At 40.9% G+C, this 25,729-nt stretch overlaps 1 protein-coding gene across 1 annotated transcript in view; it reads right to left on the bottom strand.

Moving 5' to 3' along the window:
• Positions 1-25,729, bottom strand: part of LOC134076256 (uncharacterized) — a 60,369-nt gene that overhangs the window by 6,922 nt on the left and 27,718 nt on the right. The window contains exons 5-8 of the mRNA XM_062531257.1: positions 8,919-9,050; positions 8,634-8,765; positions 8,102-8,470; positions 6,528-7,445 (exon numbers count right to left, since the gene is read on the bottom strand). Coding sequence (XP_062387241.1) covers positions 6,528-7,445; positions 8,102-8,470; positions 8,634-8,765; positions 8,919-9,050 — 1,551 coding nt within the window. The remainder of the gene's footprint in view (positions 1-6,527; positions 7,446-8,101; positions 8,471-8,633; positions 8,766-8,918; positions 9,051-25,729) is intronic.

Below are 25,729 nucleotides of genomic sequence, written 5' to 3'. Positions count from 1 at the left end.
AATGTCTTTCCGCAAAGGTCACATTTATGAGGCTTCTCTCCAGTGTGTATGAGCATGTGGCGTTTGAGACTAGACATCATCGAAAAAGCCTTTTCACACTGGACACATTTATGAGGCTTCTCTCCAGTGTGTATGAGCATGTGGGTAACAAGATGTGAAGGGGCCAGAAATGCTTTTCCACACTGAGCACATTTATGAGGCCTCTCTCCAGTGTGTGTTAATATATTATGTGTATGAAGATTTGACCGATGTCTAAAAGCTTTTCCACACTGGACACATTTATGAGGCTTCTCTCCAGTGTGGGTAAGCATGTGCCGTTTAAGATAGGTGGTTGTTAAGAAAGATTTTTCACACTGGGCACATTTATGAGGCTTCTCTTCAGTATGGGTAAGCATGTGTTTTTTAAGATTTCTGGCATTTGCAAAATCTTTTCCACACTGGGCACATTTATGAGGTTTATCTCCAGTATGTATTAGCATGTGTTTTTCAAGAGCTGAACCGTTTGGAAAACCTCTTCCACATTGGTAACATATAGGAGTTCCTGTTCTTGTATGACACTTCATTCCTTTGCATACAGTCATGTGGCGTGAAAGACCGGACTTAAGTAAAAAACCTTTTCCACACCGGGTACATTTATGACTCTTCTCTCCTCTGTGTACAAGCATGTGGTATGAAAGACCGGGCTTGCTTGAAAAACCTTTTCCACACTGAGTACATTTATGACTCTTCTCTCCTGTGTGCACACGCATGTGCTGTGAAAGACGGTATCTGCATGAAAAACCTTCTCCACACTGGGCACATTTATGAGGCTTCTCTCCAGTGTGTACAACCATGTGGATTTCAAGAGATGTAATGAGTGAAAAACCTTTCCCACACTGAGTACATCTATGAGGCTTGTCTCCTGTAAGTGTGCATAGCCCTTTGCATACAGTCATGTGGCGTGAAAGACCGGACTTAAGTAAAAAACCTTTTCCACACCGGGTACATTTATGACTCTTCTCTCCTCTGTGTACAAGCATGTGGTATGAAAGACCGGGCTTGCTTGAAAAACCTTTTCCACACTGAGTACATTTATGACTCTTCTCTCCAGTGTGTACAACCATGTGGATTTTAAGAGCTGTAATGAGTGAAAAACCTTTCCCACACCGAGTACATTTATGAGGCCCATCTCCTGTACGTGTGCATAGGCCTTTGCATACAGTCATGTGGCGTGAAAGACAGGACTTAAGTAAAAAACCTTTTCCACACCGGGTACATTTATAACTCTTCTCTCCTCTGTGTACAAGCATGTGGTATGAAAGACCGGGCTTGCTTGAAAAACCTTTTCCACACTGAGTACATTTATGACTCTTCTCTCCAGTGTGTACAACCATGTGGATTTTAAGAGCTGTAATGAGTGAAAAACCTTTCCCACACCGAGTACATTTATGAGGCCCATCTCCTGTACGTGTGCATAGGCCTTTGCATACAGTCATGTGGCGTGAAAGACAGGACTTGCGTAAAAAACCTTTTCCACACCGGGAACATTTATGACTCTTCTCTCCTCTGTGTACAAGCATGTGCTGTGAAAGATTGGCCTTGCGTGTAAAACCTTTTCCACATTGAGTACATCTATGACTCTTCTCTCCTGTGTGTACAAGCATGTGACTTGAAAGATTGGACCTGCATGAAAAAGCTTTCCCACACACAGTACATATATGACTTTTCTCTCCTGTGTGTACAAGCATGTGGCGTAAAAGATGGTCTCTGCGTGAAAAACCTTTTCCACACTGTGTGCATCTATGAGGCCTGTCTCCTGTATGTGTAAGCATGTTGTGGTTGACTAGTGAGGATGTTGTAAATGTTTGTTCTCTATGAGAATATTTACGTGGCTTTTCGCAAAACTTCTTCCCATTCACCCAAACCGAATGTGTTTCCTGGTGTTTCTCAAGTTCTGTCAGGGTGGTGAAACTCTTCCTGCAGACAGTGCAGTGGTGCGGTCTTCCATTGAGTTGCAGGCTGAGGTCATCGTTGTCTCCATGGAGATTTTGTTGCGTTACATGTTGATGTTCAGATACACCTGGAAGAGTAACCATAGAAACTTAGAGTGACAGACAGATACAGTATGACTAACACAGATATTAAATGCACTGACAAAATGTACCCAACTTTAGAACATCTATTTAACACATACATGGGCAACATCCGGCCCGCGGGCCACATCCGGCCCGCAGGCTTTCCCTGACCGGCCCGCGTAAGGTCCGTGGAAAAACAGCAGTCAAGTGCCTAGCATAGAGATAATGCACGCAAATCACCATCGCTGCTTTTATTTTGAAAGTGACTGCTATTTTTACACCCATACGTCTGTGCCAGCGTGGATGCATACGACGTAAACACCCTCACCGATGTGCTGGTGAATAAAGTTTTGCGTCAACAAATGAAGTTGCCTTTACATCGGCGCAATAACCCTCCGAGTTGTGTCTCCGGTGTCGGCGTTGCCGACCACTGCAACAGTAGTCAGAATGCTGCGGCTGATTGATGGCGATAGGAGGTGTTGATTTCAAAACGGTACTGACAGATAGACAGTTTACAATCGGATAACAATGTCATTGTAACCAAAATATGTTTGAGTTTATCTGCAAAGCTAGTATACAGCCTACTACCCACAGGTTGCTTGAAGCAGCCGGCTGAACACACATGGCGAGTTTGACCAATTTTGTATAAAGTTAAAGCAAATTTTAATTCTCAAAATTCGTTCGTGAATGTTGATTAACTAGCCTACTATTTTCTGCTCCACATTTTCATAGTCTAATTTAAATTATGTTGTCAGAGTTAATTTAAATTATGGTCTTTGAAATATTGCTTGAAATAATGGTGGCACAGGGATAAGTTTGTAGGCTACTGACTCCATAACATTTTCATGGCCTAGCATTAGAAGCTTTTTTTTTACATTTGTATACTGAAAAACAACAACATGTCAATGTCAAACAAGGCTATGATTGCCGTTTTTACTTGGTCTCCCTAACATTTTCATCTCTACTCTTACTAGTAGGCCTAGTAACCAAAACCATACGATTTACTTAGGGCGTATTCACACCAGGAAGGTCCGTTAGTTCACTTACTTGGTCCGGACCAATTATTTTTTTATTTTTTTCTTTTTTAGTGCGGTTCGCTTTCACACCGTGATTAATTGCAACCGGACCAGAATTTATAAACAAAAGCACATGTGCTAAGGTCGTTCAACCATTGGCTGGTAAACGTGTAGGTCGGGTGAAGAATAGGAAGCCAAAGTCAAAGTTGGCCCACGTAAATACTATGTTTGCGTGCTGTAGGCTACTCGTTATTATCCTAGCAATATAGTTTATACAGTTAAAGCTTTGCAGAAGTGCTTGAGCGTCAAGACCGTTTGATGCAAGTTTAACAATATCATGCTCGTAATTTTGCAACGACGAAGACGTGCAACAAAACAGCCGAGAAGAGCTCTCATGTGTGTCCAACATGCTAACAGCAGGCCTACGGAAGACGGGACGGGTAGGAGATGCAAAATCAAATTATTGTTGGCAAAAAAGCGTTAGCCCACTGCTGCTTACAGCTGTTGTGCGTCACGGAGCTATCCTACATTTCCCATAATGCGCAAAAACTATGGGAGCTCGTCAAATCCAAAAAAGGTAGATTTCTGTAACTGGGTCGGATCGAGGTCGGTCTGCTTTCACACCATAAACGAACCGCACCAGGGTTCGATAGGAACCGCTCCGAGACCACCTCCTCAGCTGGGTCTCGGTCCGCTTGTTTGGTCCGCACTAGAGTTCGAGTGATTGTATTCACACCAGTCAAAAAGGTCCGAACCAAGCAAGAAACGAACTTGAGTTCGTTTTAATCGAACTAAACAAGGCAGGTGTGAATACCCCCTTAATGTTGTACAAGAACAGAATAGGATTGAACAGAACTGAGTTCAGGCTTGAGTTTGGTGTTTTGAGTTTGGCGTTTTGGGTCCGGCCCTCCGCAACAGTTCCAGTGTCTCATGTGGCCCCTTGGCTAAATTAGTTGCCCACCCCTGATTTAACATGTATGTTGATTTATTGAACTGTTACAGTGATAAAGACAAAGAATATCTGATAGTTATTTATTTGTTGTGACAGACCCCTAGTTCCTAGTTAGAGTTAGGGATTATATTGCAACCTATTAGAACTACTGTAGCCATCGCACATCGAAAACGTAACATCCAATTCACACCAAAGATCTGCGATGAGACAAAACTGTTGCAGAGTTGTGAATTAAATGTTGCACATCATTGCCCGCAGTTGCAAGCCGTCGCAAAACATTCATTAGCTTGTCGCAGTTGCAAGGTTTTAGAAAAGCTCATCTCATTGTGAATCATCGTGAAAACCAAGATGATGGCCGTAGTTCCAGTCAAAACAGAAACTGCAGTAGAGCCAGCAATAAGTGTACCCCAAGAGGAGGACTATTCCCGGCATAAAACACGCTGCCGATATGCCGCCTCCAGTGTGAAGGCTCGGGCTGAGCCCCAAAAAAGATGACACATTTTCAGCTTGCTGTGCAGTGTGAAAGCACCTTATGTGTCGTTCCTTAACCCTTAAAGAGACCCTATGCAACTTTTTTATAGTCACAAAATCGCTTAGAAATCGTTGTTTTGCTTGACTGACCAGTTTTATCGAAAACAGTCACATTTCCTCCCGCCCCTAGTGTCCCTCTCCGCTATTACAACCTTGCAACTTTCTGATAAACGATCGTCTGCTGTTTACATCTGGAAGTCAGAGACGCGAAAGGAACAAGAAGAACCACGCTTGCAATTTATATATTTATATATAGCCTATATATGTATAAATATACACGCTAAAGCTGTCGGGGAAGCTCTGCAGAGAAATATGCAAGCATAAAACGAGCGAAAACGAAAAACGAAACCGAAACCAGAGATGAAATCGCCAATCCTGCATTATTCCTCTTTAAGAGTCATTGCACGAGAAAACCAGGCAAAACCAGCAGGAGGTAGGAAGATGGGGGTCGGCCAAATCGGCTCATACTTTGTATATGTGATAAGTATGTGGAACTATGAACAGCCATATACTTAAAACCCTCAAACTCTTTTTTGTTGTGGAGTTCTGGGACCCCTCTCAGAGACCCTCAAAAATCCAACAATTCATGGCTGAAAATGACTGAAATTGCCATTTCTACCCTGATTATCCTGATAAAGATATGAACATAAGCTTTATGTTTCCATAGAGCTTAGGTAGAATAGTTTTAAAGACCAAAAGGTGCACTAGGGGGTTATCTGCACCACTGAAAGCAGAATTTTCATCCCTCTAAAATTGGTCATTTTTAGGAGGCATTATCTCACATTCGCAGTGGCTTTGGTGGATGGTTTTACTGTTGCTGGACAGAGGAACATCTTCTGATTCAAAAACAATTGTCGTCTAATTGGGCCACACATAATGTGCGCCGTGCCAGGAGGGTCTTTACGGGGGGTTTTCGGGTTTTGGAGTATAATAAACCAGGTAATAATATCTCATTTTTTGTGTCACTGTATGACAAATTGTTAAAGAAAGCTTTAATTAACTAGAAAAGCACTCAAAGAGTGCAGACCTCTGCATGCACAGTTGTTCTTGGTTGTCATACATTTGAAACTAGACTATTCAGATCGCCACCGAGTGGCCATACCATGCCATTACATCGCAAACATCTGGCATTACATCTGTTTGTGATGTAATGCCATGGTATGGCCATGTGATGGCGATCTGAATATGGTTTATCAGAGGCCAAAACACGACAAATCCTGCTAAAGACCCTCCTGGCACGGCACACATTATGTGTGGCCCAATTAGACGACAATTGTTTTTGAATCAGTAGATGTTCCTTTCTCCAGCAACAGTAAAACCATCCACCAAAGCCACTGCGAATACGAGATAATGCTTCTCAAAAATGACCGAAATTTAGAGGGAGGAAAATTCTGCTTTCAGTGGTGTAGATAACCCCTCGGTGCACCTTTTGGTCTTTAAAACTATGCTACCTAGGCTCTATGGAAATATAAAGCTTATGTTCATATCTTTATCAGGATAATCAGGGTAGAAATGGCAATTTCAGTCATTTTCAGCCATGAATTGTTGGATTTTTGAGGGTCTCTGAGAGGGGTCCCAGAACTCCATAACAAAAAACAGCTGGAGGGTTTTAAGTATATGGCTGTTCATAGTTCCACATACTTATCACATATACAAAGTATGAGCCGATTTGGCCGACCCCCATCTTCCCACCTCTGCCTGGTTTTCTCATGCAATGACTCTTAAAAGACTCCACTTAGGCAACCTTGGCAAATGACTGATTTTATTTGACTTAAGGGGCATTCATACCAGGAACGATAAATATAACTATAACCATAACGATAAAAAGCGTCCACACAGAACGGCCTGAAACTTGGCAACAGATGGGGCAACAAACACGGTTTCCTGTGGTTGATATGGATAACATGCTGTTTCTCTTTAACATGGTTAAAACAAGGGATTCACATCTAAAAAGGGGGATCTGAGGGGGCTTACTTTCCAGCAGATAATCGTGCTCATCCTCGTCTTTCTTCACTTTAATCTTCACTATCTGTAGCGTGTCATCGATAGAGTCTGTGACGTCTGTTTCAGTTATACAGTGAAACTCTGCAAAAGGCTTTTCTTCATCTTTATCTTCACTAATCATACGTCCATATTCCTCGTCATTTGTATCTCCTTCTTTCACCAGCGGTCTCGGGCCAACTGGGTTGGTTTCAGCACAGCCGGAGGCACTTAACGGTTGACCCATGTTCTCATCGGACCGAGGACCTGCCAAGTCAGTCTTCACTGTCGTCTGTAACGTGTCATCGATAGAGTCTGTGACGTCTGTTTTACAGTAAAGCTCTGCAAAAGGCCCTTCTTCATGTTCACCAATCGTATGATCATATTCCTTGTCATTTGTATCTCCTTGCACCAGCGGTCGAGGGCCCACTGGGTCAGTTTCAGCACAGCCGGCGGCGCTTAAGTCCGTCTCCGCACGAATGTGCACCACCGCGTGGCACTGGAGCTGAGTGAACGTTCTAAAAGCTTCTCCACACTGGGCACATTTGTGAGGCTCCTCTTTTGTGTGGATCAGCATGTGTGATTCAAGATTTGAAATGAGCGAAAATGATTGTCCACATTCACTGCACTTATGAGCCATCTCTTCTATCTGTGTGGGTAGCATGTTCACTCCTTTGTGTACAAGCATGTGGCGTGAAAGATGGTATTTGCGTGAAAAAGCTTTTCCACACTGGATACATTTATGACTCTTCTCTCCTGTGTGTACAAGCATGTGGCGTGAAAGATGGTGTTTGCGTGAAAAAGCTTTTCCACACTGAGTGCATCTATGAGGCGTGTCTCCTGTCTCTAGGTTGAGGTCATCGTTGTCTCCATGGAGCTTCTGTTGCGTTACATGTTGATGTTCAGAAACACCTAGAGGAGATACCATAGAAACATAGAATGACAGATTTAATGACAAACAGATACAGTATGTCTAACACAGAAATCATCACATGCACTGAGAAAATGTACCCACTTTAAGAACATCTATTTAACATATATTGATTTATTGAACTGTTACAGTGATAAAGACAAAGAATATCTGATAGTTATTTATTAGTTATGGAGTTAGATAACACTGCATTTCCACCAAACATATCACCATGTGAAATATGCCTGCTGAGATTTCGCCCAGGGGGTGTGGTCACACACCTAGCGTTTCGGCTGAGTGACAGGCAGGATACGTTCATTGAAAAAAGTGGTCAATGAGCTAGCTCAACTGGTTAGCTTAGTGGCTAGTTAGCAAGACAGACCAGTGCTTCAGATTATTTACAGTGGTTTATTTAGTCCAAGTATGTTCAAGTGGATATTGTGGAAGCTTGAGAAAATGTCATTGTGAAATTCTCCCATTTAGTGGTTAGGGATTATATTGCAACCTATTAGAACTACGGAAGCCATCGCACATCAGAAACACACACACACACACACACACACACACACACACACACACACAGAAAATAGCCCACCAAAAATCTCTGAATAACATTACTTTTAAGATTTGTGAGATAGGGGTACCAGAAGGAACTTACTTCCCAGAAGATAATCTGTTACATCCTCCTCTTTCTTCTCCAGTTTTGTCTGCGTTTCATTGCAGGTGACGTTGGACTCTGTCTGGACGTCTGTTTCAGTTCTACAGTGAAGCTCTGCTAACGGCTTTTCTTCTTCATCTTGACATGGAATCTTATGACCATATTTCTCCTCTTTCACCATCACACTCGGACCAAACTCGTCATTTTCCACATCACTCATGGTTTCTGGTCTCTTACTGGTCTCGGGTTGTTCTGCATCTCCGTTGGTCTGCATCTGCATCTCCTCCTCCTTCCCTCGTCGTCCTTGTGGTCTGCAGCAGTCCACCAGCACCACTGATACCCTCTTCATCTGGGCCAGAGACACGGGGTCTGTAGGGAACAGGTGGGTTTAGGAGCTGAGGTCTCCAGTGCACATGTTGGAGCAGTAGACAGTGTATGACAATTGTTATGGCATCAACACATTTTAGCCTATAGCCAAGGAGATGATGTAAAGTAGGTATGAAAATGCACACAGACAAAACAGGTTTCTTACTGGTCTCGATGTGTTGTGCATCTCCGTTGGTCTGTATCTGCATCTCCCCCTCCTTCCTTCGTCGTCCTTGTGGTCTGCAGCAGTCCACCAGCACCACTGATACCCTCTTCATCTGAGCCAGAGACACGGGGTCTGTAGGGAACAGGTGGGTTTAGGAGGTGAGGTCTATAGTGCACATGTTGGAGCAGCAGACACTTGTTATGGCATCAACAAATTTTAGCCTATAGCCTAGGAGATGATGTAAAGTAGGTATGAAAATGCACACAGACAAAACTGGTCTCTTACTGGTCTCGGGTTGTTCTGCATCTCCGTTGGTCTGCGTCTGCATCTCCTCCTCCTTCCCTCGTCGTCCTTGTGGTCTGCAGCAGTCCACCAGCACCACTGATACCCTCTTCATCTGGGCCAGAGACACGGGGTCTGTAGGGAACAGGTCGGTTTACTGAGGACTCTGGTACACATGTTTGAGCAGTAGACTAGACGGTGTATGCCAAATGTCATGCCATCAACACATTTTAGCCTAGATGACGTATCAATGATTATATGCCAATCACTCAGCAGGGTATATGAAGGAAAGTGTTTGTGTTTAGACCAATAGTGGCAAAATAGTGGGCCATTTGTAATCACTGATGACTGATCTAGGGGGGACAGACAAGGTTGTTAGAAGTGGTGTAGTCTCTACGTGATACGCGGGACTACTCAGTATGCCCATTTAAAAATAGGCAAGGATAGAAATTAACATTTGGGGTTGATCACAGTATACCCTCTACAACTAACTAAAGTACATTACAGTATACCCACTACAGCTAACTATACACCACTGGTTGTTAGATATTTGGCTTTTGCCTCGACTGCACCCAGCTGCCACTTAAACTGCATTGCATGTCAATGTTGCAGGAAAGCATTGCATAGACATATATTTCGTTTTAATCAAGACTAGGCTATGTGAAGTACAGCCTGTGCGTTTTATAATCGTCTTCATAGCCTACACAACACTATGAGTGGACTGATAATTGGGTTTAGGTTTTGCTTCGCATCTGCTAAAATGTCATGTCATACATTGCCAACCCACACAGAACGCAAATAATAGCAACTGGCTGAAGCGAACCCTCCAAATACTGACCCTGTTGTCTCCCACACCTGCTGTCTGAGGACTTACTTTCCAGCAGATACTCGTGCTCATACTCTTCTTTCTTCGAATCACTCTCCATTGTTGCCTGTGCCAATGTCCGTTTCAGTTTCAGCAAAGGGCTTTTGTTCTTCATCTGGACGTGTAATCATATCACCATTTTCCTATACTTCTTCTTTCATAATCACAGTCAGGCCAAACGGGTGTGCTTCAGCAGAGAATGTCTTCAGTCACTTCTTAGTCCGCCAAAGACGATCTCATCCGAAGTTATATCGAATTACACATAGCTTAAACCTACCTCAAGCAACAACGCTACGTTTACATTAAGCTTCAAACAGTGTTTATTTCCGCGAAATGTAGTATTTGCTGAACGAACGAAGTGGTCCCGTGTAGCTCCAGTAAACTTACATGTTACAAACAAGCACAGACCGACCAAGCACACAATGCAATACTGCCACCGGCTGGATTGGAGTTGGACTGCATAAATCGGAAAATTCATGCAGTTATTTATTATGCAGATAGGCCTACTTACAAGTGAATCCCACTTTTGTTGGGTTTGACAATTATTCCTTTATTATTCCAAAGTTATGAAAGCTAAGGATGCTATGCACAGAGTAACACAGTCTGATTTACTATTCAAGCCCTAGTATTTGTTTATTTGTGTTTTTGTTGTTTGTTTGTTTATTGAACCTGATGTCTTGTACATGGATTTCTTATGTAGCCCATATTTTTGAGCCATGTTTATTGTACATGCAGAATTACTACTACTATTACTATTACTACTACTACTACTAGTAATAATAATAATAACTAGAAAAGCATTTCCTGAAGGAAATACCAGTGCATGGAAAGTATTGCTAAGATTATGCTAGGGTACTTACAGTGATTACTATGGTGTTGCTAGGCTAAATAAAGTGGACTATTCTACAAAAAGTGGTTACTAAGTTGGTTGCTAGGGAAACCACGTGGGTTGCTAAGGTGGTTGCCAGGGTGTCATTATGGAAGTGGTTGCTAGGTTGTTACTAAGGCTGCGTTCAGACTGCCAGCCAAAATCCGATTTTTAGCCCATTCAGATTTGTATCGGATGTCACTTTTGAAGTCTGAACAGTGACAGGTCACATGAAAGGCAGAGACTATTTGCACCCGGGTGTAAATAATGAACATTACTATTTACACCCGGGTGCAAATAATCAACATTACTATTTACACCCGGGTGTAAATAGTGTAATAATCAACATTACTATTTACACCCGGGTGTAAATAGTGTAATAATCAACATTACTATTTACACCCGGGTGTAAATAGTGTAATAATCAACAATACTATTTACACCCGATGTCTAACATCCATGTTCTCTGTCAATAGGCCTGTGTATTTACCAGCTCTACAGTAGGCTAGGCCTAATAGTTTTGAACAGTTTTTAGCTGTTTTGCCATGTCTGGGTTACTTGGAAGTGATTATACAAATATTAGGGTAATGAGTGGTCATGTGGTAGCTTCATCAAAGACAAGCTACTTTAAAGAGTTGTTTTCTGAGTTGTCTTCCAGGCAGCGCTGCCACTGTTGACTTAAAAACACTTAATCCTACTCCTAACCTTAACCCTAACCTTAACCTAACCTTAACCCTAACCTTAACCTTAACCCACGCCTAAGCGCCTTCCAGGCAGCGTTGGGGGCTCAAAGTCAAAACACAACCTTTCTAACAACTACTGAAGCCTACTTCTACTTAACTCTACTCATAACTGAAATAAAACCAGTAAATCTTTGACAGGTTCAAAAAGCACAAACTCTTATTTGCCGCGAGGTAACGTCATCTAAGAAAAAAGAAGTCATGGTGCGTACTTTGGCAGGCAAAAAAAAAAAAAAATTAATCTGAGGTTCGAACCCAGCACCCCGAGCATGATAAAGCAGCCACTTTACCGCTGTACTGCGCCCCGTCGAAGAAGAAGGGTAGAATACTAATTATTGTCTCACTTGTTGGGGTTGCTAGGTAACGGTAAACAAAACAAAAAGATCGTGTTTCTTGATTGTGCTTGCAAACGGACGGCTTTACCCGTTCACTGAATAAAGTTTGTGGAAATTTAGCACCACTTTACCATCTCAAATATAGTTTTAATAATCCTAACTTGTTAGATTTAGGTAGGCCATCTCCTGCCAAGATGGTCCCGCTATGTTGGATAGCACGCATTTCCGGTTTGGGTGCAAATAAGAAAATGCCTCCATTCCACTATTTACACCCGGGTGCAAATAATCACTCCGCACATGAAATCCGATTTTTGCAAAACGGTTGCAAACCACATCCAGGAGGTAGTTTCATATCGCATTCGTATCGGATATGGACAGATGCGTCTCAGTCTGAACAGCTCCCAACACTCAGATCGGATTTGACTGTCCGTGACGTGACTTTACCTGCATGACCGCCCACCTATTTCGAGTTGTGGAGCAACGTTACGGCTATGTCTTTTGACCATGTTATATTAGTAAACATGACTTAACAATACTCAAAGCTAAATAGAGCATTATACAGTCTCTGCTCTGTTTCTATGGAAGTTGCAAGAATCCACATTGTTCTATTAAATGCCGTTAAATAATTAAATAGCCTTCCAACAGTTTGAAGCGGAGCTTGCCACTGATTAGTTTCGGTTTCTGTCGCGCAAATGCGCACATATGCATGCATTCAATGAACACTCACCTAGTTGTATTGTTCTATGTTAATCACACCAAATTAGCAAGTATTGCCTCTTGATGGCAGAAATGTTTGTTTTCGTTGCTACAGCAACCTGTCAGGTCTGTTACTAATGTGACCCAGTCTGAACAGAGCCATATCCGATTTGGACACTTGCTAAAGGCAGTGTGAACAGTCAGCCCTAAAAATCGGATATGAGAAGGAATCAGATTTGAATCAGATTCGTCTGCAGTCTGAACGCGGCCTATGTAATTATAGTGGTTGCTTTGCTATAAAAAGTGTTATTTTAAATATAGTTTGAAAAAAAAAGTTTTTTTAAAAAAACATTCAAAACATTTTATAGACCCAGTGATATGCCCTTTTGAAAAAAAGTGGTCAAGTGGCTCAACTTACCCCATGCAAGAGGTAAGATGAGCCAATGTGTGGGGCAAAATAAGCCAGAGCAAAAACTCATGTAAAAGATTGTTTTATTTAGTCTTTCATTGTTCATAACACGAAATATGACCTGTAAAAGCTATGTCAACCAATTCAGCCTTTAAACTTATCTTAAAATCCATTTAAAGTTTAAAAGGGATATATGGTGGATGCATGGACTATATTATCGTGTTCTCATAAATATGTTAAAATATAATATTGTACATTATTCTCATATGTTAAAATATCATATTGTAATCCTTATCAAAAATAAACTAAACTGCAATTTAAAAGCCTGATGCTAAAATATAGGCCTGATATTGTCAGGCTTTTTGTGGCTCAACTTGCCTCACCTCTTAAGGCTCATCTTACCCCATAGCACCATTTCGGGAAAAAATGCTTCTCATCACAAGTTAAGATTTGTCATTTTGATTAGCCCTCATAATATAGCTTGTAAAGGCACCATCTCAGATATAATGTGTCTAAATGTTGTTTTATTCTTGTTTTCCCTAAATCATCTTACTTCTGGACAAACATGGAATTCACTCAGAGAGCAAAAAAACACATTATTCCAAATATATTTTTTACCAAATTTTCCATGTTCTTCCCTTCTCTACTGATGTTAGGAGATGGTCCCCTCCCCCTTAGAATGCTGTCATAGAATTACATTTGTTTACCGTATCCTAGAAAAAGGGTATGGCTCACCTTACCCCTCGGCTCATCTTACCCCTCTCTCCCCTAATGTTTGGTTAACAAGCTCAGCAGCTGCACAAAAACTCACGAGCAAGATCAGTGAAAAAGCTAGTCTATAGGCCCCAGCCGTGGCGCGACTGGCTGGGGCACCTCCGCCGCACGCCGGCAACCCGGGCTCGACTCCCGCCCCGTGGTCCTTTCCGGATCCCACCCCAACACTCTCTCCCACTCACTTCCTGTCTCTCTCTACTGTCCTATCATTAAAGGCATAAAAGCCCAAAAAATATACTTAAATTTTTTTTAAAAAAAAGCTAGTCTATGGTAGCCTACTGTATAGGGTGACACATTACCTAGAGGCAAGTAAATAATAATAATAAAAAAAAACAACGTTAATAATTTTCACGAGTTACATAATAACACAGAGTAGGCTACTTACACGACCAATGGTGACACGAAATAAAATGTGGCGCTTTTCTAAGCGGTTAAAGGATAACTATGGCTGAATAGCACTTGGGAGCACTTTGATGATATTAACTAATTAAGTACTGCGCCGAGTCACTCTTGGAGTTTCAGTTTCACTTTGGAGGATATTACTGTGCCGAGTCGAGGTGCTACCAAGTGCTATTCCGCTTACTCATGTAGGCCTAACTGTTTTTTTAATAGGGAAAACGTGGAGGTGTTTGGTCGCTTCTAAGTTCATCTTTGTTTGGATCCTAATGAATGAACTGGGCTAGCTAAGTGCTATCAAATTAGCGTCGCACACCAGCCATTGAGTGCGCGCATTGAAATGCGAGAGGTGTGTATCAACTTATCTTAGCTAAGGGAATAATGTAGTTTAATAGGTAACAAACGGTGGAGTGTTCCTTTAATACATCTCTATTTGAAACAAGCATGCTTTTTTAATGTCTAGCGACATATCAGGGCCATTTTATGATTAATTGAAATACATTTCTTACGGTTCCTTTAATACACCTCTGTGAAGGGTTGAGCTGAAACAACAATGCATTAAAAACTATGCATTAAAAACTGCAGTTAGGTCTAAGTTAGCCCATGATAGGAGAAACTTTCAACAATTGCGTAACAAAGTTGTAAAAGAACTGAGAAAATCAAAAGCAATTTTTTTTTATCAACATTATCAAGGACTCCAAAGGAAATAGCAGGCAAACTTGGAAAAATATTAATATGGTCCTTAAAAAGGATCATATAAAGATAAGGGGCTTGAGCTACAAGTACAGAGCACTTTAACACAAGATAAAGTCAAAATCTGTTCTGAGTTTAATAATTATTTTATCGATTCTGTGCAAGACTTAGCAAAAGGATTTGGACCCAGAGAGAAGTGCATTACACCACCAAATGATAATCTCCCACTTTTTAACATATCTGAGGTCACAGAATCCTCTATAGTTAAAACCATAGGCCACCTTAAGAACTCAAAGGCTAAAGATGTTTTTGGTTGTGATTGTGCATTTGTGAAGAAGTATAAATGTATCCTCTCCACTCCAATTACTCATCTGGTTAACTTGTCTTTTAAACATAGTTGTTTTCCTATGGCCTGGAAGACAGCAGCAATAACTCCCGTTTACAAGGCTGGTGATGTAACTGATGTTACCAACTACAGACCTATCAGTATACAGTACTACCTGTCATTTCTAAAGTGAGTGAAAGAATAGTGTGCGACCAGTTGATGGACCATTTAAATCAGGGCCATTTTCTATGAAGGGTCAAAGTAACAATAATTAAATATAAAGTAAATTAGGCTACAAAGTAATATCACCAAGTATCAAATTTTAATATATCAACGATTATTAAATGTAATCTAATTTAAAGTTTAAATCAATGTCATTTGAATTTTGAATTACATTAAACTTTAAATCAATTGAATAAGAAGTTGAATTAATTTGAAGTCACATTTACATTTGCCTGTTGTTCTCATTTTGAATAAGACTTAAAATTTCAGCCTCATGCAATTCCGTGCGCCACCATTTAATTCGAACGCCTTTACTTCACACTTTGGACTTTGGTACTTCAAGGTTGTACTGTCACCTGTCAATCATGCCATGTCCCCCGCCCCCCGCCCATCCACTGAATCTGAGTCGATTTATCAGTTCTTTAGTAATAGTTTCCCCCACTTCATCACCATCACCAGAGCCTTCGTCCTTCGTCTGACGCTGGGTTTCCACAGAGCATGTCACCATGCGAGATCTTCTACTGTCTTTGCGCGAAATACGCCTGCTAAAATTTCACCCAGGGGGTGTTGTCCAGTTGTCACACACCTAGCGTTTCGGCTCAGTGGTCAACAGGTTAGCTTAGTGGTTAGTGGTTAGCTTACTAGGCTTAGTGTTTAGTTAGCTAGACAGTCCAGTGCTTCAGATTACATTCAGGGGTTTATTTAGCCCAAGTATGTTCAAGTGGCATACACACAAAAATCCGTTTGAATATTTTCATGTTGACAACAATTCATAAACACCACAGTTCATATCAGCGTGCTAATTATCTAGTCGCCTAGCTTGCTATGAGTTTTCAATTGGTTATAATGGGTCAACAAGCTAACAAGCTAACAAGCTAACCTTCAATGATAGTGTGTCCTGAACACATTTGTTTAGCATATAAACAATAAACCGTATCAAAATAAGCCATTAAAAGTGGTCAAGAAACCTTTATTCACATTTAATATTTCCAGTTACGACCCCCGGAGCCACCGCCATTGATTTTTTTTTTTTTTTGTTACTCCCACCTCTGTGTACAGTGTACAACGTGGTGATAATTTCGCCCGGAGTGAGTGAGTCTTACAAAAGACCTGATAAATCAACTCAGATTCAGTGGATGGGCGGGGGGCGGGGGACATAGCATGATTGACAGGTGACAATACAACCTTGAAGTTCCAAAGTCCAAAGTTTGAAGTAAAGGCGTTCGAATTAAATGGTGGCGCACGGAATTGCATGAGGCTAAAATTTTAAGTCTCATTCAAAATGAGAACAACAGGGAAATGTAAATGTGATGTATGACTTCAAATTAATTCAACTTCTTATTCAATTGATTTAAAGTTTAATGTAATTCAAAATTCAAATGACATTGATTTAAACTTTAAATTAGATTAGGCATTAATAATCGTTGATATATTTAAATTTGATACTTGGTGATATGACTTACATGACATTTTACTTTGTAATTTACTTTATATTTAATTATTGTTACTTTGACCCTTCATAATTTTACACTGCACCCTATGCAATTTTGTTTTAGAAAGAACCATTCAACTGAGACCGCAAACTGTTACTTTATTGAACAAATTAAATCCAGCCTTGATAATGGGGGTGTTGTTGGTGACGTTTTCCTTGATTTCAGAAAAGCCTTTGACACTGTAAATCATAATGTTCTGTTGTCAAAGTTATCCAAGTTTAATTTTTCCACTAAAGCTCTGACATGGATGGAGTCTTATCTGTACTCAAGGAAGCAGTCCACCAGAATTAATGATGTATGCTCTTCCTTTGCCAACAGTTCCATTGGAGTCCCACAGGGATCAATTTTAGGACCAATTTTATTTAGTTTATATATCAATGACCTGCCTCTGATTTGCCCAGATGTCAATATTCAAATGTATGCAGACGACACAGCAATTTATACGCATGCTAAAAATAGAGAACAGGCTGCTCTAAAACTTACTGCAGTCCTAAATAAAGTATCAGATTGGCTAACTAGTAGCTGTCTGACTCTCAATGTTAGTTAAACAGTTGCTATGTATTTCTCTAAAAAGATAAATGCACAGCAAAAACCTGACATGTCAAAGGAGAGGTGATTAAAATAGTTGACAGTTTCAAATACCTGGGCATAATTATTGATTCCAATCTAAATTTTAAAAAGCATATTAAAAAGATATCCAGAAATGTCAGAGTGAGTTTGATTACTTTTAGACATATAAGACATCAATTACCCTTACATGCTGCTAAACTGTTTATGCATTCAATGATTTTCTGCCATTTGTCTTATTGTGCTACAAGATGGTCTCAGGCAGGGGTGACCACTCTGAAACCCTTTTACTCCCTATACAAACAGGCTGTGAAAGTGTTTGATAAGAAACCAAGAAAGTATCACCACTGTACTATCATAAAAAAACTGTTAACATTTGACAATTTTATTTGTTTCTCTGACATGTGTCTGATGTACAAATTAACCCATGATCTTGCACCACCACCACTTAAGCAATGTGTGTCATTCTGTAGAGACAATGTTAGGGTATCTAGGGCTGCAATGAGAGGTGACTGTTACACTACATTTAAAAAGACCACTTTTGGCCAATCATTTTCATATCAAGCAACTAGAAAATGGAACTCAATCCCACTCCATATCAGAGACTCTTTAAGTTTTAGGGATTTTAAAAAGTCTTTGAAGACATGGCTCAAAGACAATCAAACTTGTGATCATTGACCTTTGTTTTTTAGCCTGGCACGCCCTCCCAGTGACGCAACGCCTTCAGGCTTTTGCTGCTGGTCTGGTCAACTGCTCATTGAGAAGGATTTCTGAGTTCCCGAAATCTGCGGAACTGCCCCCTTTGGTCGAGAACCAATCAACTTTGAGCAGCTCCAACGGCTCTGGGTAGAGGCGTGTTCAAGGCAGCGGAAAGAGTGTTGTTATTGGTTTAAACTCGGCAATCCGCTTTCCGACATCTACCAGTAGCAAACCGAGGCACTTAAAGGAGGCGGGTCAACCAGCGCTGGCAAGAAACCGTGTTAGCACAGGCTGTTGGTCAGACTAAAGTCTCGCAGAGCCTTTGAAAGTCGATGGTAATCAGGCTATTTGTTTTTCATTTAGTTTTTCTTTTACTTGTAATGTTAATTCTATTGTCTTTTCATCTGTCTGTGTTTTTACTGTGCTTGAACATCCTGCCCAGGGACTACAGGTGCAAATTAGCTATTTAGCTAACCCTGGTATAGAAGTTATTCTATGCATGGTCCCTGTCAAACAAAACCAATAAACTAAACTAAACTAAACAATCTTCCCCCTCAAAATGGAGGTGAAATGACTTCCCCACATCATCAGCTTTCTGAAGATGTACAGTAGTTTATATTGCTTGAATTGTCTGGGTGGCAACCACTAACGCCATAGACTACATCAACATGATATCATGACATTCAAGCTGAGAAAACAAAGTATTGTGCCCTTTCCACATTCAAGTAGCTGAGAAAACAAAGTATTGTGCCCCCAATATGGTGATGACAAGCCAACTGCCTCGAACGCCATACAATGGGATGATGCTGTGTAATTCTGTCCCTTCTAAAGATGAATCGATGAAAACAATAATAACAAATTGTGTGTAAGACAGAGACTGGGAGGGGGGGATATGGTGAAATAATTGTACATTTATTAAACAGTGAAGTATACAATTAAATGTAATCAATTTAATGAAATGCAAAATAAAACCAAATAGCCAAGTAAACTACATTGATTGCACAGTAAATGATTTACATGTCATCAATTTAAATGATACATTTACATGTCATCAAAGTAAAACCAAATAGGCAAGTAAACTACAATGAGGTAAATGCCAGTTGAACACTATCTAAAATCTAAAATCTAACCCAGATTATAGATGGTTAATAAACCACATAAAACAAGAATGCATCACATGTAAAGAAAAGAAAACAAACTTCTCTGAGTTAGCATGTGGGTTTTAAGCGTTGAAGGTTTCAGACTGGACACATTTATTGCCAGAATCTGTGACCATTTGGCTTCTTAGGGTCCGGTCTGTTCTGAATGCTTTTCGACACTGCGCACGTTTTTAAAGCTTTGAACGGGTCAGAAATGCTTTTCCACACTGCACAGATTCATGAGGCTTCTCTTCCGTATGTATTAGCATATGACGTTTAAGATTACGACTTGCTGAAAAACGTTTTCCGCACTGAACACATTTATGAGGCTTCTCTCCAGTGTGAGTCAGCATATGGGTTTTAAGCCTTGAAGGTGAAACAAATGCTTTTCCACACTGGACACATTCATAAGGCTTCTCTCCAGTGTGGGTAAACATGTGGTATTTAAGCGTGGCAGGGGTTGGAAATGCTTTTCCACACTGGACACATTGATGAGGGCTCTCTCCCGTATGCGATATCATGTGGATTTTAAGCACTGAAGGGTGTGAAAATGCTTGTCCACACTGGACACATTTATAACACTTCCACTTCCTATTGTGTATTAGCATATGATTTCTTAGCATTGTTTGGGTCCTAAATGCTCTTCCACACTGAGCACACTCATGAAGACTCTTGTCAGCATGTGTAATCATGTGGCATTTAAGGGTTGAGGATGCTCTGAATGTCTTTCCGCAAAGGTCACATTTATGAGGCTTCTCTCCAGTGTGTATGAGCATGTGGGTAACAAGATGTGAAGGGGCCAGAAATGCTTTTCCACACTGAGCACATTTATGAGGCCTCTCTCCAGTGTGTGTTAATATATGTTTATTAAGAGTTGACCGTTGTGTATAAGCTTTTCCACACTGAACACATTTATGAGGCTTCTCTCCAGTGTGTCCAAGCATGTGGCGTAAAAGATGGTGTCTCTGTGAAAAAACTTTTCCACACTGAGTACATCTATGAGGCCTGTCTACTGTATGTGTTAATATATGTTTATTAAGAGTCGACTGTTGTGTAAAAGCTTTTCCACACTGAACACATTTATGAGGCCCCTCTCCAGTGTGGGTAAGCATGTGATATTGAAGACCACTAGATCTTTTGAAAGATTTTTCACACTGGACACATTTATGAGGCCTCTCTCCAGTGTGGGTAAGCATGTGATATTTAAGATCTCTGGATCTTTTGAAAGATTTTTCACACTGGGTACATTTGTGAGGCTTCTCTCCAGTATGGGTAAGCATGTGTTTTTTAAGTTTACTGGGTGTTGTAAAAGCCTCTCCACACTGGACACATTGATGACTCTTGTCGGCATGCGTGCACATGTGGCATCTAAGTTTATTGGATGATCTGAAATCTTTTCCACACAGGGCACATTTGTGAGGCTTCTCTACAGTGTGTATTAGCATGTGATATTTAAGCTCTCTGGATCTTCTGAAAGATCTTTCACACTGGGCACATTTGTGAGGCTTCTGTCCAGTGTGTATTAGCATGTGATATTTAAGAGCTGAACCGTTTGAAAAACTTCTTCCACATTGGTGACATACAGGAGGAGTTCCTGTTCTTGGACGACACTTCATTCCTTTGAACAGACGCATGTGCCGTGAAAGACTGGATATGCATGAAAAACCTTTTCCACACTTAGTACATTTATGAGGCCTGTCTCCTGTATGCAGTCTCTCGTGGACTTTAAGGCTCGAAAGGTATCGAAATGCTTTTCCACAATGAGTACATTTATAAGGCTTCTCTCCAGTGTGTACTAGCATATGTTTTTTAAGATGTTGAATTTGTGAAAAACCTTTTCCACAGTGGGCACATTTATGAGGCTTCTCTCCAGTGTGTACAACCATGTGGATTTTAAGAGCTGTAATGAGTGAAAAACCTTCCCCACACCGAGTACATTTATGAGGCCTGTCTCCTGTACGTGTGCATAGGCCTTTGCATACAGTCATGTGGCGTGAAAGATTGGGTTTGCATGAAAAATCTTTTCCACACACAGTACATTTATGACTCTTCTCTCCTGTGTGCACACGCATGTGCTGTGAAAGACGGTATCTGCATGAAAAACCTTTTCCACATTGAGTACAATTATGACTCTTCTCTCCTGTGTGTACAAGCATGTGGCGTGAAAGATTGTATCTGCATGAAAAAGCTTTTCCACACACAGTACAATTATGACTCTTCTCTCCTGTGTGTACAAGCATGTGGCGTGAAAGATGGTATCTGCATGAAAAAGCTTTCCCACACTGAGTGCATCTATGAGGCCTGTCTACTGTATGTGTAAGCATGTTGTTGTTGACTAGTGAGGGTGTTGTAAATGTTTGTTCACAATGAGAATATTTACGTGGCTTTTCGCAAAACTTCTTCCCATTCACCCAAATCGAATGTGTTTGCTGGTGTTTCTCAAGTTCTGTCAGGGTGGTGAAACTCTTCCTGCAGACAGTGCAGTGGTGCGGTCTTCCATTGAGTTGCAGGCTGAGGTCATCGTTGTCTCCATGGAGCTTGTGTTGCGTTACATGTTGATGTTCAGATACACCTGGAAGAGTAACCATAGAAACTTAGAATGACAGACAGATACAGTATGACTAACACAGATATTATTAAATGCACTGACAAAATGTACCCAACTTTATAACATCTATTTAATATGTATGTTGATTTATTGAACTGTTACAGTGATCAAGACAAAGAATATCTGTAGTTATTTATTTATTGTGGAGTTAGAGTAAGGGATTATATTGCAACCTATTAGAACTACTGTAGCCATCGCACATCAAAAACGTAACATCCAATTCACACCAAAGATCTGCGACGAGACAAAACTGTTGCAGAGGTGTGAATTAAATGTTGCACATCATTGCCCGCAAATGCAAGCCGTCGCAAAGCATTCATTAGCTTGTCAGAGTTGCAAGGTTTTAGAAAAGCTCATCTCATTGTGAAAACCAACATGATGGCCGTAGTTCCAGTCTAGTGCTTCCACTAACGACAATTTTCTAACGATTAATCTTTCGACTAATTTTTCGATTAGTCGACTTATCTAAACAACTTAAAAAAATAAAATTAAAAAAAATCAAGTTTTCGTTGTTTTGCTGTCACTTTAAGGCTCTTGCCGGCTCCATTCAGTGGATATTGTGACTATGGCTATGCCCTCAGAAATGGAACTACTGTTGTCTTCGCGTTTTTTCTTTTAAACGTGTCTAATTAAAAAAAGGGAGATATCAGTAATCAACAATGACAAGCCAGCTGGATCCAGCGGCGGTCTCTCTCCCTTTTGTGCGCGCTCAACGCGTTCCCAATCAAATGAGTAACATAACGTATATTAGATCTGCTGCAATGGAGATTACAATATAATCACATGCTGTTTTGACATTGACATTGCAAACGTTCTCTAAAAAGAAGATCTAAAGCAGTTTGCTGTAACGTTAACGACAACGTCGTTGCTGGGAAAATTAGTGCGTGGCGAGCTGGATCTATGATAAACTAATCAATCCTTGGCAAGCCGCATTAAAGTGCTTGGCAGGCCGCAGTTGGCCCGCGGACCGTAGTTTGGACACCCCTGCTAGGCTATAGCATAGGCTACTGATACTATGGGCATCATTCACCATACTGTTACTCAGATGTATCCCCTTACTTAACTACATGCTTGTGGTAAATGTATTCTGTGTTGTGAGTTAGTAAGGCTGCAATCTGAGATGTGTTCCGCACGACACGTCACTTTACTTTTTTAGTTTTAAAGATGCCGTCTCTTTAATGACGTGCACCTTGATTGTCGATATCATGGGCGGCATCCTGTTTGTTTCAACGGTTTTATTTATCAATAAATAAACGACACGCCATTGCGTTGTCAGCGTGAGACACCCTCTTCACTTTATTTATCGCAATTTTCACAATACCATATTAGTCATAGTCGACTAGCCTATTAGCTCAGCCCCCCCGCTTAGCCCTGCCTAATGGATCCTGCAAGCACACAGGCTATGCTGCGGGTGTTTAAAACATTATTGCCAACAAGTTACTGCCTAAGTTACACATCAAGTCTAAGTAGCCTGTTGAACATCCAACGACAGTCATTGTGCTTCTCAAGAGTTAAACATTACAGCCGTTAGAGAAGGGAGACCAAAAATAAATAGGGGGGTCAATGGCAAAATGACTATTCGACTAACAAAAATTGGCGTCGACTTATTTTCATATTCGAATACGTCGAATATGTTGAATAATCGCGGCAGCACTATTCCAGTCAAAACAGAAACTGCAGTAGAGCAGGCAATAAGTGTACCCCCAGAGGAGGACTATTCCCGGCATACAACAAACTGCCAATATGCCGCCTCCAGTGTGAAAGCTCGGGCTGAGCCGCAAAAAAGATGACACATTTTCAGCTTGCTATGCAGTGTGAAAGCACCTTGTGTGTCACTCCTTAACCCTTAAAAGACTCAGTTTAGGCTAATTGCTTGAATTGTCTGGGTGGCAACCACTAACACCATAGGCTACAACAACATGATATCATGACATTCAAGTAGCTGAGAAAACAAAGTATTGTGCCCTTTCCACATTCGAGTAGTTGAACTGAGAAAACAAAGTATTGTGCCCTTTCAACATTCAAGCAGTTGAGCTGAGAAAACAAAGTATTGTGCCCTTTGAAATAATTGAACATTTATTAAACAGTGAAGTATGCATTTAATTCAATTGATCACATTTCATTGTAAAGTAAAACCAAATAGCCAAGTAAACTACAATGATTAAACAGTAAATGATACACTTACGTGTCATCAATTATAAGTTAAATGCCAGTTGAACACCGTAAATCTAACCCAGATTATAGATGGCTAATAAACCACATGAAACAAGAATGTCATCGCATGTAAAGAAATGAAAACAAACTTCTCTCCAGTGTGAGTTAGCATGTGGGTTTTAAGCGTTGAAGGTTTCAGACTGGACACATTTATTGCCAGTATCTGTGACCATTTGGCTTCTTAGGGTCCGGTCTGTTCTGAACACTTTTCTACACTGCACATGTTTTTTAAGCTTTGAACGGGTCAGAAATGCTTTTCCACACTTAACACATTGATGGCGCATCTCTTCAGTGTGAGTTAGCATGTGGGTTTTAAGCATTGAAGGTGTCAGATATGCTTTTCCACACTGGACACATTTATTGCCAGTATCTGTGACCACTTGGCTTCTTAGGGTCCGGTCTGTTCTGAACGTTTTTCCACACTGTACAGATCCATGAGGCTTCTCTTCAGTGTGTGTTACCATATGGGCTGTAAGCGCTGAAGGTTGCACAAATGCTTCTCCACACTGGGCACATTTATGAGGGCTCTCTCCAGTATGTGATGATATGTGGATTTTAAGCACCGAAGGTAGTGGAAATGCTTTTCCACACTGGACACATTCATAACACTTCCCCTTCCCATTGTGTATTGGCATATGTTTTCTTAGCATTGTTTGGGTCCTAAATGCTCTTCCACACTGAGCACATTCAAGAAGACTCTTGTCAGTATGTGTCATCATGTGGCATTTAAGGCTAAAGGATGCGCTGAATGCCTTTCCGCAAAGGTCACATTTATGAGGCTTCTCTCCAGTGTGTATGCGCATATGTATTTTGAGACTAGACATTCGTGAAAAAGCCTTTTCACACTGGACACATTTATGAGGCTTCTCTCCAGTGTGTATGAGCATATGCTTTTTGAGACTAGACATTAGCGAAAAAGCCTTTTCACACTGGACACATTTATGAGGCCTCTCTCCAGTGTGTGTTAATATATGTTGACGAAGATTTGGCCGATATCTAAAAGCTTTTCCACACTGGACACATTTATGAGGCTTCTCTCCGGTGTGGGTAAGCATGTGATGTTTAAGATATTTGGTTGTTAAGAAAGATTTTTCACACTGGGCACATTTATGAGGCTTCTCTCCAGTGTGGGTAAGCATGTGGTGTTTAAGATATGTGGTTGTTAAGAAAGATTTTCCACACTGGGCACATTTATGAGGCTTCTCTTCTGTATGGGTAAGCTTGTGTTTTTTAAGATTTCTGGCATTTGCAAAATCATTTCCACCCTGGACACATATAGGCTTCTCTCCAGAATGTATTAGCATGTGTTTTTCAAGAGCTGAAGCGTTTGGAAAACCTCTTCCACATTGGTGACACATAGGAGTTCCTGTTTTTGTACGACACTTCATTTCGTTGTGTAGATGCATGTGCTGCGAAAGACGGGATCTGCATGAAAAACCTTCTCCACACTGGGCACATTTATGAGGTTTCTCTCCAGTGTGTACAACCATGTGGATTTCAAGAGATGTAATGAGTGAAAAACCTTCCCCACACTGACTACATTTATGCGGCCTCTCTCTTGTATGTGTGCATAGACCTTTGCATACAAGCATGTGGTCTGAAAGACTGGACTTGTGTGAAAAACCTTTTCCACATTGAGTACATGTATGACTCTTCTCTCCTGTGTGTACAAGCATGTGCTGTGAAAGATTGGCCTTGCGTGTAAAACCTTCCCCACACTCAGTACATTTATGCGGCCTGTCTCTTGTATGTGTGCATAGCCCCTTGTAAA

The sequence above is a fragment of the Sardina pilchardus genome, chromosome 1 (assembly GCF_963854185.1).
Source record: "Sardina pilchardus chromosome 1, fSarPil1.1, whole genome shotgun sequence".
Classification (NCBI taxonomy): Eukaryota; Metazoa; Chordata; class Actinopteri; order Clupeiformes; family Clupeidae; genus Sardina; species Sardina pilchardus.
This window is presented reverse-complemented; position numbering and strand designations above follow the sequence as displayed.